This window comes from Lampetra fluviatilis, chromosome 62, assembly GCF_964198595.1.
Source record: "Lampetra fluviatilis chromosome 62, kcLamFluv1.1, whole genome shotgun sequence".
NCBI lineage: Eukaryota > Metazoa > Chordata > Hyperoartia > Petromyzontiformes > Petromyzontidae > Lampetra > Lampetra fluviatilis.
The window spans coordinates 1,419,484-1,439,397 of record NC_136336.1 but is presented as its reverse complement, the minus strand read 5'-3'; the positions used below and the strand labels follow the sequence as shown (position 1 = coordinate 1,439,397).

At 54.0% G+C, this 19,914-nt stretch overlaps 1 protein-coding gene across 1 annotated transcript in view; it reads right to left on the bottom strand.

The window, feature by feature from the left end:
- The window catches only part of SLC4A7 (solute carrier family 4 member 7), a 32,020-nt gene extending 12,786 nt beyond the window's left edge, over positions 1–19,234 (bottom strand). The window contains exons 1-13 of the mRNA XM_078881620.1: positions 19,216–19,234; positions 18,952–19,120; positions 17,154–17,314; positions 14,635–14,859; positions 13,823–13,911; positions 12,489–12,646; positions 11,361–11,451; positions 10,564–10,710; positions 8,148–8,248; positions 6,315–6,489; positions 4,703–4,836; positions 2,878–3,123; positions 1,007–1,112 (exon numbers count right to left, since the gene is read on the bottom strand). Of these exons, the coding sequence (XP_078737746.1) occupies positions 1,007–1,112; positions 2,878–3,123; positions 4,703–4,836; positions 6,315–6,489; positions 8,148–8,248; positions 10,564–10,710; positions 11,361–11,451; positions 12,489–12,646; positions 13,823–13,911; positions 14,635–14,859; positions 17,154–17,314; positions 18,952–19,120; positions 19,216–19,234 (1,821 nt within the window). The remainder of the gene's footprint in view (positions 1–1,006; positions 1,113–2,877; positions 3,124–4,702; positions 4,837–6,314; positions 6,490–8,147; positions 8,249–10,563; positions 10,711–11,360; positions 11,452–12,488; positions 12,647–13,822; positions 13,912–14,634; positions 14,860–17,153; positions 17,315–18,951; positions 19,121–19,215) is intronic.
- Between the last annotated feature and the right edge of the window lie 680 nt (positions 19,235–19,914).

The following is a 19,914-nucleotide window of genomic DNA, read 5'->3' as shown; positions in this document are numbered from 1 at the left end:
AGCGAGTAGCACCTATGAAGGCCGGCATGGCACACGAGGAGGTGGGTGGCCAGCACCACGCCCGACCACCTTTGTCTCCTCAGGACTAATGTGTTAACACACCACAACATGTATTCATTTAATGCCGAGTCAACCTAGGGGAGGCCCAGGATCGATTCCATTATTAGCTGTGAGCACATAAAAAAATCGAATTTGGGTCACAATAGGTTCATAAAACCCCATTTGAAAACCGATTACTTCAGACTGCCTTCTTTATTGTATTAGTATCATGATTGTGATAGCCTCAAGACTCTTTACCACGAGGGTCCTGCCAAGTTTTTCGCAGGAGGAGCCGATGATGCTGCGTGTGATCCCAATAGAGCCATTTGCAGGTATAAGAATATAAGAATAGGTTTTACCCTTTCTGGCAATGAAACAGGCGTTAAGATGACAAAACACCAAACTGAAACCTTTTGCAGGTAGTTATTCAGCACTGGGATGTGTTTGACCAATGCCATATATACATTGTACGTTTAATCTTTCTTGTTGTTTTAAACTTGCAGGGGTGGGGAACGTCCGGCCCACGGGCCGTATAAGGCCCACAAAATCATTTAGTGTGGGCCCTGCCAAGGCAACCGCAGGCGGGACTCGAAACTCAATAAATCTCGGAGCAAACCTTGAAAAGCAGTTGCGAGTAGCAACATCATCAATACCAGCTCACATCACACGCCTCGCCAAAGAGAAGCAGTTCCAGCCATCACATTAGGGGTGAGTTATTAAATGTTTGACCAAATATAACAGGCTAATTTTTAAGTTGATCATTTTGTATGGCCCGGGAATGATGTTATAAATATACAAATGATCCTTGGCAGAAAAAAGGTTCCCCACCTCCCTGGTCTAAAGCTATGAGAGGAAGCCCAATCCCCACCCCCGAAGGAAACCCATGCGGAGCGCTGGCGCTGCGCACGTTGAGTGCGGTGAAAATTGTTTGCGTGGCCGTGACGTCCACGGCACGGTGCCGGCTCACGCTGACGGTGAGGTTCCCCCAGGGAATGGCGCTCCCCGTCAGGTTGTGGCGCTCCCACAGGCGCAGCGTCTCGTTGCTGGGTTCCGCGGGAGCCACGCACGCGCACCTGCAGCACGTGCCGCACGCAGCAAACATTCAGCACACGCAGCAGCGCACCTGCAGCGCACGCACTGCACAGCACACCTGCAGCACACAACGCACCTACAGCACACGCAGCACACCTGCAGCGCACGCACTGCACAGCACACCTGCAGCACACAGCGCACCTACAGCACACGCAGCACACCTGCAGCGCACGCACACCACGTAGTGCATGCATTGCACAGCACACCTGCAGCACACATGCATCACACAACTCACCTACAGCACACGCAGCACACCTGCAGCACACACACCACGCAGCGCATGCATTGCAAAGAGCACCTGCGGCACACACACCGTAGAACGCGCGCGCGTGCCGCGTGCACACACGGCGGGGAGCGAGGCAGGGCCGCCCCACGCTGGTCACGCGTCCTCCAACGGTGTCGTTCCGCCGCTCAGCTGGGGAGCATTGGACGGGGGCAGTGGGAAAATTCTCCCCCTGCTGTTCGTGCGTAGGGGAATCGCCCAGACATGGTGCCAAACTCGAGCTGTTATTATCCGAGCCGTTGCATTACCCAAGGGTTTCCCAAAGCCGCCGAAGTTCAGTTAATGAATCCCAGTTGACACGTGTCGTGGACGGGCACTGCAAGATCCGACCGTGTCCTTCCGGTGCTCGCTGAGCTAATGACGGCACACCGGACTAGTGAGCCATCAATGAGTCGGCACGACCATCATGCAAACTGCAGTCATCCTCGCAGTAGCAGCGGCTTTTGGCTAACCATCGGCCACCGCATCGCGCGCTTTCAGATGTACTCCTGCTTCTGTCTGGAACGCTCTTCCATTCGGTATTAAGGAAGCCACGAGAACGATGCACTTTTAAATCATGTAGATTTAAAATTCATTTCTTTACAACTGGCTTTTAATGTTTAGTTTGTTGTCTTCGCCCCGTATCTCCGATTAGCATGGCTGGCTACGTACGGCGCGAAAGAAGTTCAACATGCAGATATTGATTGTACATACAGCTGGCGGTGGAGGTGCACGGGATAGGCCAAGGGGCTTAGGGGAGAAAAGCACGGGGACAATGGAGTGGAGCACGGTTAGGGACGGGTGAGGAGGAAGGGACGAGAACGCTAAGAAGGTGGAGGTGGAGGAGGGCTCGGGAGAACCTTCGGGGAGGTTCGAGAAGGAACACGGAGAGAGGGAGAGACAGAGAGGCTGACAAGGGGCAGCCTCGTGCAAACTTCCCTCTCTCTCACAACGAAGACAAAGATCCCCCGTGTAGCCTTAACAGACTGTTGGGGACAAGTTCTGTTCGTGAGTAGCACCGATGAAGGCCGGCACGGCACACGAGGGGGTAGGGGGCCAACACCACGCCCTTTGTCTCCCCAGTGGCGATGTTTACATTGCACCCAGGTACTTATTTCTGGCCGAGTCAACCTAGGGGAGGCCCAAGACCGGTTCAGATAATCGTCTCTGGTGTTGGCTGTGAGCAGGAATCAAACTCGGGTGGCCGAGTTCGTAGCGCAGCGCGCTAACCGCTACTACACTACCGCCTCACACCAATTGCTACACCCGGAATTCGCCACTAAGTGATGGTGACGTCGGCACACTTTGAGGCCACGTGAAGTGTCGAAGGCTCGTTGACGGTAGTCACCGAGACAGACCCTGCAGGTGCCATGGGGTTGACCGACTGAGATGGCTGGCAGATGCACACCAGCTGTGCCCCCCCCCCGCTACTCACGCACACGCACAGAGACGACGACGAAGAGCGTGCGTCGGCCACCACTCACGAGTAGTGCGTGAGCCGCTGCAGGTCCACGCGGGGGTTCACGGGGTACTCCTCGCCCAGGCGCACGAGCTTCTCCAGCGCCTCGTAGATGAAGATGACGCAGATGAGCGCAGCGAAGGCCTCCTCGGTGAAGCGCGTGATGTAGCGCACGAGCGAGCTCGCGTCCGTGGCCACGAGAAGCAGGCAGAGGAACGCCGTCCACAGGCCGATGCACGCGCGCAGCGACAGGTACGACCAGCCGTGTGCACTACACGCACGGGGGGGGGGGGGGGGCGACAGGTACGAACAGCTGTGTGCCCTACACGCACGGGGGGGGGGGGCGACAGGTACGAACAGCTGTGTGCCCTACACGCACGGGGGGGGGGGGGGCGACAGGTACGAACAGCTGTGTGCCCTACACGCACGGGGGGGGGGGGGCGACAGATACGAACAGCTGTGTGCCCTACACGCACGGGGGGGGGGCGACAGATACGAACAGCTGTGTGCCCTACACGCACGGGGGGGGGGGGGGCGACAGATACGAACAGCTGTGTGCCCTACACGCACGGGGGGGGGGGGCGACAGATACGAACAGCTGTGTGTCCTACACACACCGGGGGGGGGGGGGGCGACAGATACGAACAGCTGTGTGCCCTACACGCACGGGGGGGGGGGGACAGGTACGAACAGCTGTGTGCCTTACATCAAGGGTGCCGCGGTCACTAGGAGATGTTAACTTCCTCGCCCGGTATACGGGAGGTCGTCGGTTCGATCCCAACCCTGACGCCTGTTGTACATTTGGAGTTCGCGTGTGCTGTCTCTCTCTCCGCGGTTGTGTGGAGTCTTCTCCGGTTTTTCCCCTCTTTGTTTAGAATCAACGTCACGCGTTTAGAGTGTTTGTCCGCTATACATTTTTCCGCGTCATAAGCCACTTCATTGAGCTGTCATTTGTGATAGCCAGGTCGCTTCTGAAAATAGCTACATAGCTCAGTGGGCCTTAGATGGTAAAATAAAACATTGTTAATATTCTTTGGGTCTTTCGGTAAAGTCACGTAGATAGATTAAAAAAAGAAACAAGCTTGTGTTGCGATCGAAACATCGTAGTTTTTGGTTATTTTCTTTGAACCTATCTACGTGACTTTACCAAAAGACCCAAAGAATATGAATTCCTGCAGTCACGAAAGTTTTAAGTCAAGATAAAACATTGTTTCGTTTTAGTAGTTTAGCAGTTTAAGGTGCAAAGCTCCGGACCTTCCTGGTTTTTCCTCCGTCCATGACCCCTCTCTCTCTGCACCATGCGACCACCCCCCACCGCCGCGAGAATCCACATTACGGTGCGGTATGGTACGTTGCATCACCACCATCACCACCATCATCATCAGCAACATCAGGAGAGAGGTATGAGCAAAGTATCATCTTCACCTCTGCTTCCTCCTCCATCACCACCTACTCGATCTCTACTCTGACCTTTAACATCACCATCGCACCTATACTGACCACCATCTCAACTCTGACATGGACGTGATAAATTATCACCGTCTCCACCATCACCTCCATCTTCACCCTGACCTTCGTCTCCTCCACAGCCTCTTCAAGCTGGTGATGGTGGTGGTGGTGGAGATGGTGGTGGTGGTGATGATGATGATGGTGGTTATGATGATGGTGGTGGTGATGATGATGGTGGAGGTGGTTATGGTAATGATGGTGATTATAATGGTGTTGATGATGGTGGTGGTCATGATGGTGGTGATGATGATGGTGGTGGTCATGATGGTGGTGATGATGGTGGTGGTGTTGATGATGGTGGTAGTGGTGGTGACGGTGGCACTCATTATTGAGCGACTCACTTGCAGAATCCGAAGAGGATTTTTTCGAAGACGAGTACTGGGCCTGTGCTGCCCAGGATAGTGAGAGGCTGCCCCGCGAATATGGAGAAGGCCAGGCCGGTCATGGAGGCTCCCAGGAGAGATTCCATGGCACTCTAAAAAGACAAAGACCAAGATCCCCCACGGGGAATGGTTAACAGACTGCCAATGCTCTCACGCCTCTCGCTTTTTTTAGAACCGCAGCTTGTTGTTGTGTTCAGTTTGTGGTCCTTCCCCCGCACCTTCGATGAGCACGGTTGGCTATGTACGGCGCGAAAGAAGTTCAACGCACACATACAGTTCAACATATGAACCGTATGCAGGGACCTCGGGGTCCCATAAGCCCCCGGCTCTCGCGTAAACATTATATTATAATGTAAACAAAAACTTCGCTTTTTTCACCAATGGGTTTGAAGGGTGGTGGAAAGTGTTGTCTTGTTAAACTATACCTTTAAAACTGAATACTACTCACCTGCAGTACCTCTATTTAAATACACTATTTAAAAATAATTTACACCCCTCTGTCAATCATCGTATTTCTCAGTGTGGATATGTGAACACGCTTTGTAAGCAGTACATAAAATAGAACGCGTTTTCAATGCGCTGTTCATATTGCAACAAGCGTTTATACCAATGTCACTCTACAGAGTAGTGGGTCGCCGCTCCTCTTATTCGCATTGATACAAGCGGTATGTGGGGACTATGGCTTATCCGCAAAAAAAAACCTATGCACAGATGCATACGGACAAGATAAGTATTATCAAACAGGAGGAATTAACGGTGCAACGCATCTCATCTGTTAAATATCTGTAGGTAATAGGATTGTCATCGATTGATCCTGGCTGCAGACATTGGTAGGTCACAAATAAAAATGAAGATAAGAGAGCAGTTTCACTGTATTATGATCACCGTTATGACAAATAAATGATTAAGTCGTCCAGGCAGTTTGAGCAGCTTTGGATAACACTTATGATCCTGCCCATACCCGGGCATGGAGTGCATTCGCTTGTTCAGCTCTTCTGCGCATTCGTCCACGCTGCTGCGCTTGGACATGACATGACAATGACAACAGAACGATCCGTGCCACGTGGGTCGCGGCGTTTTCGTGCGCAGTGGGACGGAGTCGCCATAAATAAATAAATTATGAATCTCACTTCCATTTATCCCGCCATAAGGTTCGTATATACAACATACACACAACATCCATAACACAGGTTTTTTGGGTTAGATCGCAATCGGAGTACGACGTTTAGTCAGGAATGACAACTAAATCCTCCTGTTTCGTTCTATAAATAGAGGGATAGATGTGATGGCGTCACTTGTGAGTCCTTCGCATGTGAAGGCCAAAGGGGGCCGTGGCGGATTAATGAATGCATATATACACACAACGTACATACAACATTCGTACAACATACATGAACGGGAAAAAGTGACGAGGCCTCACTGCGTGTCCGGACAGACGTGGCGCCGTGACTGCCTGGCCCCGGGGGGGTGGGGGGGGGGGGGTCGTGGGGTGGGGGTCACGGGGTGTGGGGGGGGGGGGTCATGACCTCGTGGTGCCACCGTGCACCACTGCGGTGTGCGTGCGACTCACGATGGAGCCGTCGGTGGCCTCTCCCAGCAGGCCGCCAAAGGTGATGACGGGCGACATGCAGGCGCAGTAGAGGAAGAGGAACGAGGCGACGCACTGCAGGCTCGTGCCGTCGCGCACGTCGCTCCAGTACCACGGTGCCTTCCGCCGCACGTCCCCGACGAGCCCCCCAAAGAGCCTGGCAGGAACGAGAGCCGCTCACGCCGCTCAATGGGGCCCAACAGTAGCCAGGAGATGTTAACTACCTCGTCTGGTTTACTAAAAACTATTGAGAACAATTTTTAATTTGACCAAGTGATGGCCCATTGGCCTCTGTAGCTATTTTTCAGAAGCGACCTGGCCATCACTAATGACAACTCTCATCGTCATCATCATGTCGAAATTTGTAGAAGTAGCCAATTACTCTAAACGCGTGATGTTGATTCTAAATGTGGAGGGAAACTGCAGGACCTGGAGAAAAATACGACCACGGGGAGAACATGCAAACTCCAAATATACAGGTGTCAGGGTTGGGATCAAACCCACGACCTCCTGTATACCAGGCGAGGGAGTTAACATCTCGCGACCCTGACGCCTGCTGTAAATTTGGAGTTTGCGTGTCTCTCTCTCCGTGGTCATGTGGATTTACCTCCGTGTCCTCCGGGTTTCCCCCTCTATATTTAGAACCAGCGTCACGGGTTTCGAGTGTTTGGCGACTGCTATAAATCTCCATGTGATGATGATAAGCCACATGGTCGTGCTATCATTATGGCCAGGTCGCTTCTGAAAAATAGCTACACAGCAGGTCAGCGGGGCCTTACACCTGGTCAAATAAAACATTGTGTTTATAGCTTCGTGGTAGTTTAGCTGCGGCCTCGTTGCCGCACTTGCGTTTTACTTCGCGGAACCGTTGGGTTTTTTTTTACACGCTTTTATTTAACTCACTCCGTCTGTTGTATCCTCAACTCTGTCTGTTGTCGTATCCTCAAATCTTGTGACTCAATTTTAACCCAATGTCGTATCGACTGCAAACTTGGAATACACATGTCATACTGATGACAATACTATAGTGTATCATTAAAAATAATATATATATATTTTTAAGCAATCTTTTTTATATCTTATGTTTCGGCTTGGGTCTAATCGTCCACGCTCAACTCACGTTGGCTGTAAATCACCACGGTCCCTTACATTATGGCAAGCTTCGGGGCCACTTCCTGAAGTCGTGGAGTTCTGCCATTACTCTTACGGTACATTTCATTAAAGCGTGTTTAAAAAAAGTATTTTTAAATATTACTTATTTTGTCCCGTCTACTTTCGCTCACGGGGTTTGTCTGCGACCGTGCTGTCAAGGCCGTGAGGTTAACTCCCACAAGGCAGTGCGCTGCCCTCTCTCTCTCTGCGCGTGTTGAAGAACGGCCCGCGGAAGTGGACGTGTCAGAACTGCTTCTTGAGATCCCGTCAAGTGGCAATTTCCCGCACGCCCCGCTATAGACAGCAACCAATGTTGTTTTAGACGGAGGTTTCGCGACCAATATTATTAATAACAACGTTTGTTGGGTTAGATCATGATCTAACCCAACACACTTTATTTTGAATTATGTTGTTGTTGTCTGATTGTATTACTCTGCCATTATTATGATTATTATTGTAATTCGCTTTTATCATAGTTCTTCATTTTATTGCAATTTCGAGTGTAATCCTTGATATTGTTATCATCGGCTTTCTATGCCGCTTAATCCATACTTGTGAGCGTAGCTTTATGTTTACGTGCAGTGCTTTGAGATAACTTCAACATGAAGGGCGCTTCATAAAATAGAGGTTATGGTTGTTAAGTATTATAATAATTGTTATTACCTGCCCGTGCGCTGGAGCTCAGGTCCCAGGCTGTGCTCGGGAGCTTTGGGCTCCACCCCGACTCCGGTTCCATTGGTCACCGGCGAAGTTTTCCGTTTCTCCTGTCCCATTCACCCGGGAGCAGTGAGAGACGTGGAACATAGACCTCCGTTCACGCGCAGCGCGCTCACCCTGCCTGCCGGCATCGGGGCTTTACGTTCCACTGAACAAATCGAGCAATCAGACGAGTCATCAAAACCAACCCGGCACCAACATGCCAAAGTAGGGCCAAAGTTCCACACTTACTGGGAACCAACCAATGACACGGATGAAATCTAACCGACCGGTAACAATCATCAAAGAACCCCCGTAAGTCGAAACATCAAGCATTCCATCCAATCGGAAATTAACACATCTGTTTACCCGTAAATGAGTTCAATCAACCACTCAGCCAATGCATCAATCAATAAATGCGTCCATCAATCACTCCATCAGATACATTAATCAATCCATTCATCAATCCATCAACCAATAAATCTGTCATTCAATAGCAGCCGCCCCCCCATTCCCACATCCTGCCTCCTGAAGGAAGGAAATCCCCAACAAGGCGCCTCCCGTCTCTGTCCCAGACATCGTCTGCCACGGGGGCTGCCCTTGGCCTCATTGGTGCTGACCCTGGGGCTCGCTGTTGGTGGTGTTGTGGTCATTATTGTTGACGCTGTTGTCATTGTTGTTGTCATTGTTATCGTTGTGGGCTTTATTGTTGTTGTCGTTGTCATTGTCTTTGTTGTTGTTGTTGGTGCTGGGCCCACGTTGCTTGGTCCCGGGCCATGCTGCTTTACCCCCCTCTCTACTCTCGCGCGTCTCCAGGGCCCTAACATCAACCCCCAGGGCCCTGATCTGCACCCCAGGGCCCTGACCTCCACCCCCAGGTCCCTGACCTCCACCCCCAGGTCCCTGACCTCCACCTCCAGGTCCCTGACCTCCACCCCCAGGTCCCTGACCTCCACTCTCAGGGCCCTGACCTCCACCCCCAGGTCCCTGACCTCCACCTCCAGGTCCCTGACCTCCACACCCAGGTCCCTGACCTCCACCCCCAGGTCCCTGACCTCCACCCCCAGGGCCCTGACCTCCACCCCCAGGTCCCTGACCTCCACCCCCAGGTCCCTGACCTCCACCCCCAAGATTCTGACCTCCACCCGCAGGGCCCTGACCTCCACCCCCAGGTCCCTGACCTCCACCCCCAGGTCCCTGACCTCCACCCCCAGGTCCCTGACCTCCACCCCCAGGTCCCTGACCTCCACCCCCAGGACCCTGACCTCCACCCCCAGGGCCCTGACCTCCATCCCCAGGGCCGGCGCTAGGGGGCCACTGAGGTGGGCCCTGCACCACCCAGTGTCCCTGTGTTCCCCCTCCCTCCCAGCAGGATCTCACTGACATGGTGCCCCCCACAATTAATCTCTGCAGGCCCCCAGTATCCCACCACCCATCTTACTCGAATGTAATGAGAGCATTGCTCTTTTTTCATTTATATTATTCGAAGTCGTTGTTGTGCCATTTGTTGTTTATGACTGTTGTGGTTGTTATGGTTGTTGTCGTTGCTGTTGTAGCGGCGGTTGCTGTGGATGTCGTGGTCGCGGGCTGTTGTGTGTTTGTTGTTTATTGCTCTTTTGATTGTGTTTCTTGTTGCTTCTTGTTGTGTTGTTGTTGTCGGCACAGTAGGGGGTACAGCTGGTGTAACTGCCATCATCTCAGTCAATTAACCCATGGTAACCTGGCTGTCTCCTGTGTGACCTCCTGCCAGCAGCGAGCCTTCGACACTTCACGTGGCCTCAAAGTGCGCCGTGGAAATGTCACTGCCGCTTATTGGTGAATCGCGGCTGTATTGGTTGTTATTGTTTTTGCTGTTGTGGCGGTGGTTTATGTGGATGTCGTGGTCGCGGGATGTTGTTGTTTGTTGTTTATTGCTCTGGAAGTTTTGTTTGTTGTCACGCTCCCTTGCCCACACTGCAAGGGACCGGCCTCTTCAGCCATTTGAAGATCCACAAACAGGACCCGCCAAAAGGACAATGTACCAACTTGCATACCTGTCAACCCCTTATCAGTGCCCACCTTATTACAGACCAATTAAGACCTTCGTGGTCACCGCGTGCCCTTATAAATCTCAACGTTCATCGTACAAAGTGCCATCACAAATGAGAAACACAAACAAACAGACATTTATTTTTGCCCGTATTGAAACGGCCGTATGCCTTATGGACCTAAAAACTACATTTCCCTGCAGAAGAATACGGGGTGAACCATATGGCTTGACAACTATGTGCTCGACCCCGAGTGATCGCCGGTGATGACGATGTTGTTGTCGCGTTGTGGTGAATGGTGGCTGCACTGTTATCGGTGTTGCTTCTTGTTGTTGATGACAATGCTGTGCGCTCACCTGCGATGGCAGGTGTTTGGGGGGCTCGATGCGGATGGACGGGTCCCACTCGCCGGGGGGCAGCACCAGCACCTGCTCCATGAACTCGTCGATCCCGAGCAGCAGCTCGTGCCGCCCCTGCGCCCTGTAGGCCACAGCGTGGAACACCTGGAGGGGGGGGGGGGGGGGGGCAGGTGAAGCTGAGGCGTGATAGGGACCAGTTGAGGTGTGATTCAGACAACGCTCGGACATGTGGGACCTGTGTGAGCCCAGGTGATGAGACACCTGTGCGAGCCCAGGTGATGAGACACCTGTGCGAGCCCAGGTGATGAGACACCTGTGCGAGCCCAGGTGATGAGACATCTGTGTGAGCCCAGGTGATGAGGACCTGTCTGAGACCAGGTGATGAGGACCTGCCTGAGACCAGGTGGCGGAGATGTCACCACGATGCTTGCGCCAGGCTAGGTGCACTTTGAGGCCAACGTGTGCAAGTGTGGAAGGTTTGCTGCTGGCAGGCGGTTACGGGACAGATCCAGGTGTTGTCGGTCGCCATCGTCATTGTCGTTATCATCATCGCCACATCCATCGCCGTCGTCATATCACGACGCAGAACCGCGTGTTCCTCGCCTCCCCGATAATGTCCAGCGAGTTCATCGAGTGAAACTTGATGAGTGATGGGTCGTGTTGCGGCAGCGTCATCGTCAACGAAGTGTACGACGTGGCGGACCGCTCCTCCTCCTTCTCCTCCTCCCACCCCTCCTCCTGTGTGCGTGCGTGGTGCGTGCAAGGTGTGCAAGGTGCGGGAGTGGTGGCCCCACCTCGTCCGACAGGAGCGTGGCGATGGAGCGACCAATCTCACGGTAAGGACGGCCGCCTCGCACCGGTGGGCCCAGCAACAGGAACAAAAATCTACGCATGCGCATGCACGTGCAACGATTCGTGCGGTTAGCTGCGTATGGTGTGAGAGAAGTTCGGTGTACAATCTGTTCTCCTATAACGCGGTAGATTCGTTCATGAAGAGCACCGCGTTATAATAAATAATATATAGTATAGGAGTAGAGGACAGTCCGCGAGAATGCGTGAGATGCGTACACAGACTGAACAAAGACTACTGTGCGTGAGTAGCATCTAGAAGGATCCAGCAGCATCCCGCCTTGTGTGACGATGCTATGCCGAGGCAGCCAGACAACTGCTTATTCATACTCGCGTGATGTAGTTCCGCTTGCTCGATCGCGTTATATCCAATTGGCATCCGCATTATAAACAAATATGTTCCCTAATACATTCACCGCTTTATATCCAATTCGTGTTGTGAAAACAACACACGGCACTATAGGAGAACAGACTCTACATACGTTCGTACAACGCACATGGACATGAGCATGCACGTGCTTGTAAGGACAAAGATCCTCCCCCCCTTGTATAGCCTTAACAGACTATTGGGGCAAGTGCTGCTAGCGAGCACCTGTAAAGGCCGGCACGGCAATAAGCCCGGCCTCCTTTGTCTCCCTAGTGGTGACTTTTACACAACGCACTAGATACTCATTTGAGGCCAAGTCGACCTCGGGGAGGCCCAAGACCACTTCAAATAATCGTCACTGGTGTTGGTGGCCGTGAGCGGAGATCGAATTTGGGCGCCAGGTTCGTAGCGTGGACTCGGGGAACATGGGGACTCGGAGACACAGGGAACATGGGGGACACGGGGACACAAGGGATGCGGGGGATGTGGGGACACAGGAGATGCGGGGAACACAGGGACATGGGGTAGTTGGGGAAACGGGGGACACGGGGGATGTCGGGACACGGGGGATGTCGGGACAAGGGGGATGTCGGGACACGGGGTATGTGGGGACACGGGGGATGTGGGGACACAGGAGATGCGGGGGACACAGGGTGCATGGGGGACGCGGAGACCATTGGGCCACAAGCGCCGGTGGGACTCGTACCGCGTGGGCAGCGGCACCTCGGTGAGGCCGGGGATGAGGACGGCCCGGGAGAGGCGCACGAAGGCCACGAGGGGGCTTTCCAGGGCGTCCACCTCGCCCACCATCACGTTGGCCGCCTCCGCCCCCGGTGGGATCTTCCGCAGGAAGCTGAGATCCACCTGGCAGTCGGCAGAGGGAGGTGAAGAAAATAAAGGAGGTTTAATATCGCAAGCGCTCCACCCGCATCATCGGCCGCAGCCTGCTCAGGGTTGAGGTCACCACTGCCTGGGGCATCTGGTCAGCTGCAGGCCCCAGGAAGAGCCTGGTGCCTACAACTATTCACAGAGCTATGAAGCTCTTGTTGACAAGCGACCTGGCTATCACAAATGAAAGCAGCTCAACAAAGTGGCTTTTCATCGTGCGAAAATATATAGTAGCAGCCACATTCTCAAATAAACGCATGATGTTGATTCTAAATGTGGAGGGAAAAATCGGAGGACCCGGAGAAAAATCCACGCCACCGCAGGAAGAGAGACACATACAACTCCCAATAGACAGCATGCAACAGGGTTGAGATCGAAACCACGACCTCCTGTATACCAGGCGAGGTAATTGATATCTCGTCACCGCGGCCGCCCAATCGGATGTGCAGCAATGTGTTATGTTGAACTTCTTTCGCACCGTACATAGACAACTGTGCTAATCAGAGGTGCGGTGTATGTACATATGTTGAATTTCTTTTTCACCGTATGTAGCCAACCGTGCTAATCGGAGGAAATCAAACACAAGTCAAAAAGCACTTCTTAAGAAATGAGTTTTCAATTGAGATTTTAAAGTACATAGCTCCAGTGACTTCCTAATATTTAAAGGCAGAGCGTTGCAGACGGCCGCAGAGGCACATCTCAAAGCGTGTGATGTGGTGACCATCTCTCTTTGATCACCAGAAAAATGCCGCTGCTGCGAGGATGGACTGCAGTTCGCTTGATGATGGTTTATTACTCCATGACGAGATCAGCTAAATAATTGTGGTTCATTTGTGGCAAGTGCTTGGTGTGTGTAATGAGTGCAACCTCATGACGCATTCGTTCGGCAACCAGAAGCCAATGCAGCTCGGTGAGCGCTCTTACAGTGTCTCGGTAGCCTTCCTGAACTGATCGCATTTCAAGCGGCATGGCCATCAAACTGCCGTTTGTCTGCGGAGACATTCGTAACAAGAGTACGCCCCTCGGCGGCCCTACGTCCGCATCATCGCAGGGTCTCTCGAGAGACGGTGGAGAAGGGGGTGGAGGGGGGGCTCTCGGCCCTATGTGGTTGAGCACACGTGCGCGCGAGCCGCTCGACCCGCACGCGCGCACCTTGCTGAAGTCCACGTTCGAGTTCTCTCTGCTCACGCCGCTCCGCGTCTCCCCATCCACGAGGGGTGACGTCAGCAGCGCCGCGTGTCCTGCTCACGAGAACGTGCAGCAGGAGATGAAACGCAGCCGGCGGGCACGATGCCACCGGTGACCCAGTCTCAGACCCCGCCCGTGACCCGGTCTTGGAACCCGCACGTGACCCGGTCTCTACCCCGCCCTTGACCCGGTCTCGGACCACGTATGTGACCCGGTCTCTGACCCTGCCTGAGACCTGGTCTCTGACCCGGCCAGTGACCTGGTCTCGGACCCCGTCCTTGACGCAGTCTCAGACCCCGTCCTTGACCCGGTCTCTGACCCTGCCAGTGACCTGGTCTCTGACCCCGCCCGTGACCCGGTCTCAAAAATTGTCACGCTTGTACCGCGAGTGTAAGAATCGATTGTAATAATTAATAACCATTAAATTTACATTGTGGCTTTCGTCCAGAATCTCAAAGCACTGTACCAGACACAATAGCAGCAGCAATACTCTACATAAAAACAACTCGTAATTATGATGATGACTGTGATTTTGATGGTAATGATGATAACAATGACGATAATGATGATGATAATGACAATGAAAATCATAAGAAAAATTAAGCTTATGATGATGAAGATATTGATAATCATGACAATGATGATACGGACGATAATAATTATGATGACTGATTAAGATAATGATTATTATGGTGATGAAGATAACATTGAAGCTGATGATGATGACGACGGCGGCGAGTTGCCCCGCTGGCCTCCCTCACGACGACGAGTCCCACCGCTGCGGTCGAGGAACTGGCTCTCCGAGTACTTCTTGCCGATGTCCGCGATGGAGCGCACGATGGGGATCCTGCTGCTCAGCCTCTTCTCGCTCTGGTGCCGCGGCGGCCTGAGGAGGATGCCGAGGAGCCGCTCCCGAAGCGCCTTGTCGCCCGCCACGCACCCCACCCCAACCACCCCCTCCACCGCCGCCGTTGCCGCCGCCGGGTCGCCCAGTATCGCCCCTGTGGGGTCGCGGACACGCAAATGGCGAGGCCTCATCGCGACGCCGTTCGCGAGTGATTGCGACGGTAGGGGACGGTTGTTGACGTTCGTGGCGTGGCGATTCTCTAAACTATAAATAAGTAAATAAACTATCTTTTGATTTTGCCAGGGTGAGGTCCAACTGAGCTATGTAGCTACTTTTCACAAGCGACTTGGCTGTCATAAATGATAGCTCAGCAAAGTAATCTATGAACTGCACTATTTTTATTTTACCAGGTAAGGCCCACTGAGCTATGTAGCTGTTTTTTAAGAAGTGACCTGGCTATCACAGATGATAGCTCAACTAAGTGGCTATTGCGTGGAGATATATAGCAGTTAAATATTCTAAATGATTGTTGATTCTAAAATGTGAACCTGCACAAATATCCACGCGACCATGGGGAGAGAGATACAAAAATCAAAATATACAGGCGTCAGGGTTTGGATCGAACCTACGACCTCCTGCATACCAGGCGAGGTAGTTAACATGCTGCCATCATGGTGCTACCTCGGAGCCAGCTTGAAGCCCACTCGGAGCCAGCTCAGAGCCAGCTTGGAGCCCTTTAGGAGCTCTCTAGGCACCCACTAGGAACCCACTAGGAACCCACTAGGGGCCCACTAGGAACCCACTAGGAGCCCACTAGGAGCCCACTAGGAACCCACTAGGAACCCACTAGGAGCCCACTAGTAACCCACTAGGAGCCCACTAGGAGCCCACTAGGAACCCACTAGGAACCCACTAGGAGCCCACTAGGAACCTACTAGGAGCCCACTAGGAACTCACTAGGAACCCACTAGGAGCCCACTAGGAGCCCACTAGGAGCCCACTAGGAACCCACTAGGAGCCCACTAGGAACCCACTAGGAGCCCACTAGGAACCCACTAGGAGCCCACTAGGAACCCACTAGGAGCCCACTAGGAGCCCACTAGGAGCCCACTAGGAACCCACTAGGAGCCCACTAGGAGCCCACTAGGAGCCTACTAGGAGCCCACTAGGAGCCCACTAGGAACCCACTAGGAACCCACTAGGAACCCACTAGGAGCCCACTAGGAGCCCACTAGGAGCCCACTAGGAACCCACTAGGAGCACACTAGGAACCCACTAGGAACCCACTAGGAGCCCACTAGGAGCCCACTAGGAGCCCACTAGGAACCCACTAGGAACCCACTAGGAGCCCACTAGGAGCCCACTAGGAGCCCACTAGGAGCCCACTAGGAGCCCACTAGGAACCCACTAGGAGCCCACTAGGAACCCACTAGGAGCCCACTAGGAACCCACTAGGAGCCCACTAGGAACCCACTAGGAGCCCACTAGGAGCCCACTAGAAGCCCACTAGGAACCCACTAGGAGCCCACTAGGAGCCCACTAGAAGCCCACTAGGAGCCCACTAGGAGCCCACTAGAAGCCCACTAGGAACCCACTAGGAGCCCACTAGGAGCCCACTAGAAGCCCACTAGGAACCCACTAGGAGCCCACTAGGAGCCCACTAGGATCCCACTAGGAGCCCACTAGGAACCCACTAGGAGCCCACTAGGAACCCACTAGGAGCCCACTAGGAACCCACTAGGAGCCCACTAGGAACCCACTATGAGCCCACTAGGAACCCACTAGAAGCCCACTAGGAACCCACTAGGAGCCCACTAGGAACCCACTAGGAGCCCACTAGGAGCCCACTAGAAGCCCACTAGGAACCCACTAGGAGCCCACTAGAAGCCCACTAGGAACCCACTAGGAGCCCACTAGGAGCCCACTAGGAGCCCACTAGAAGCCCACTAGGAACCCACTAGGAGCCCACTAGGAGCCCACTAGGAACCCACTAGGAGCCCACTAGGAGCCCACTAGGAGCCCACTAGGAACCCACTAGGAACCCACTAGGAACCCACTAGGAGCCCACTAGAAGCCCACTAGGAGCCCACTAGGAGCCCACTAGGAGCCCACTAGGAACCCACTAGGAACCCACTAGGAACCCACTAGGAGCCCACTAGGAGCCCACTAGGAGCCCACTAGGAGCCCACTAGGTGCCTGTGAGGAGCCCACTAGGAGCCCACTAGGAACCCACTAGGAACCCAGTAGGAACCCACTAGGAGCCCACTAGGAGCCCACTAGGAACCCACTAGGAACCCACTAGGAGCCTGTGAGGAGCCCACTGGGAGCCCACTAAGAACCCACTAGGAACCCACTAGGAACCCACTAGGAGCCCACTAGGAGCCCACTAGGAGCCTGCTAGGAGCTTGCTCAGAGCCCGGCCGGACCCCGTTGGTGGCGAGCGCTCACCGGCCAGCTCTTCCATGGTGGACGCCGTCGCGTCAAGCATGACGGTGCCGCGCTCCAGACACCGGCGCAGCTCGAAGAGGCTATGCAGTGACAGCGTCGCCACGAAGGGCTTGCTCCAGCGCTCGCCACCATCCTCCACGTCCTCTTCGAACTTCAGCCACCTACATCGCCGTCGCCGTCATCACCCGTTAACAATCCGCTGTATGTTGAACTTCTTTCGCATGGTACGTAGCCAACCGTGCAAATGATGCGGGGGAAGGACAATAAACTAAACACAACAAAAAGCAGTTATAAAGAATGAGTTTTCAACCTAGATGATTTAAAAGTGCACAGCTCCAGTGGCTTCCTAATACTGGTAGGAACCTCCTGGTTACACCAGCCCACAGGGGATTATTGTGTCCGTCCGTCCGTCGTGCAGGGAGTGGCTGGGTGGGGAGGGAGGGGCTCGGTGGGGAGGGGAGGGTGGGGAGGGGCTGGGTGGGGAGGGTGGGGTTGGGTGGGGAGGGGAGGGGCTGGGTGGGGAGGGTGGGGAGGGGAGGGTGGGGAGGGGCTGGGTGGGGAGGGTGGGGCTGGGTGGGGGTTGGGAGGGAGGGGTGGGGCTGGGTGGGGAGGGGTTGGTCACCCCGTGGTGCCCTTATAAAACTCAACGTTCAACCTACTCACGCTGGCAGGTGCCCGCCCTCAAAGTTGGTCATATTTGCGGAATACACCACTCCGCCGTTGACCCTGGACATTGACCAAGCAACCCAACGTCCCTACCACCGCCCTGCGCAGGAATGTGTTATTGTAAGGAAGAGCATCCCAGACGGCCGCAGAAGCACGTCGGAACGGGCACAGTGCAGTGACCGTCTTTGTTCGACAGCCAGCCAAAAGCCGCTGTATCTCCACGTGAAATACAACGGTTTTTGTATATTACAACCCATTTTCCCAACTGCCTTGTGGGAGTCCATCATTTTAGTCCCATCAGCCTCACGTCACCCAGTCCCATCACAGCCTCCTGTCACCCAGTCTCATCACAGCCTCCTGTTACCCAGTCCCATCACAGTCCCCTGTCACCCAGTCCCATCACAGCCTCCTGTCACTCAGTCCCATCACAGTCCCCTGTCACCCAGTCCCATCACAGCCTCCTGTCACCCAGTCCCATCACAGTCACCTGTCACCCAGTCCCATCACAGTCACCTGTCACCCAGTCCCATCACAGTCTCCTGTCACCCAGTCCCATTACAGTCTCCTGTCACCCAGTCCCATCACAGTCTCCTGTCACCCAGTCCCATCACAGTCCCCTGTCACCCAGTCCCATCACAGTCTCCTGTCACCCAGTCCCATCACAGCCTCACGTCACCCAGTCCCATCACAGTCCCCTGTCACCCAGTCCCATCACAGTCCCCTGTCACCCAGTCCCATCACAGCCTCACGTCACCCAGTCCCATCACAGTCCCCTGTCACCCAGCCCCATCACAGCCTCACATCACCCAGTCCCATCACAGTCCCCTGTCATCCAGTCCCATCACAGCCTCCTGTCACCCAGTCCCATCACAGCCTCCTGTCACCCAGTCCCATCACCGTCACCTGTCACCCAGTCCCATCACCGTCACCTGTCACCCAGTCCCATCACCGTCACCTGTCACCCAGTCCCATCACAACCTCCTGTGACCCAGTCCCATCACAGCCTCCTGTGACCCAGTCCCATCACAGCCTCCTGTCACCCAGTCCCATCATAGTCCCTTGCATCACACATCCACGATCCACGCCATGCTTCACCAGTTCCAAGCGAAGCTGAAACCGAGGTGTCCCGTACCTGGCGGTCTCCTGCCACTCGCCCTCGTGTCCGTCCTTAAAGCTCAGCTCCATCATCTCGATGAAGAGGTCATGATGATGCTGCTCCTCCTCCTCCTTCTGCTGCTCCTCCTCCTCATCCTCCTCATCCTCCACGCCCAGGATGAAGTGGACCCTCTGCGACGGCACATCTTCACGAAGGAAGAACGCAACCCCACACACGACAATGCGAGGCGTGACGACGGCAGACAGAGCTGCAGTGGCTAGGAGATGTTAACTACCTCGCCTGGTATGCAGGAGGTCATTCGTGGGTTTGGTCCCGACCCTGCCGAGTGCTGGAGTTTTGCGAGCCTCTCTCCCCGTGGTCGCGTAGATTTTTCCCTGGCTCCTCCACTTTTTTCCCTCCACATTTAGAATCAACATGCATACTCTAGTTTTGCTGCCTTGTGTTTCATTTGTAGTGATTTGCTTTCCTTTCGTTTTTGTGGATTGTTTACGGTTGTAACTTTCTGGCCCGATGCCCCTACAAAGAGCTTCATAGTTCATCGGATTCCTCCCGGAAAAAAAGTTCAAATTCTAAATCGCTCACTCACTTACTCACCATGCGCGTCCCGCTTCTCCCGCTGTGACGATGAGGAGGTGGACGACGACGACGACGACGAGGGCGCGGAGGAGGAGGAGGGCGCGGAGGAGGAGGGCCAGGGCTTTCTCACCCACGGCCGTGCTGCTCCGTGGCCCGCGGTAGTCGGATGTCCTCCCTGCGCGCCACACAACGCGACGTGGATGCCTTGGCAAAATAAAAATGCAATCGGAGTGTCCCGGGACCAATTTATGATTACATATATTTTTTTATTTGTACCAGATAAGAAAGGCTCACTGAGATATTAGCTCTCTTTTTCAGAAGCGACCCGGCCACAAATTAATGTTGAACTTCTAACGCACCATACGTAGCACAATCAGAGATGCCCGGGGAAGGACAACAAAC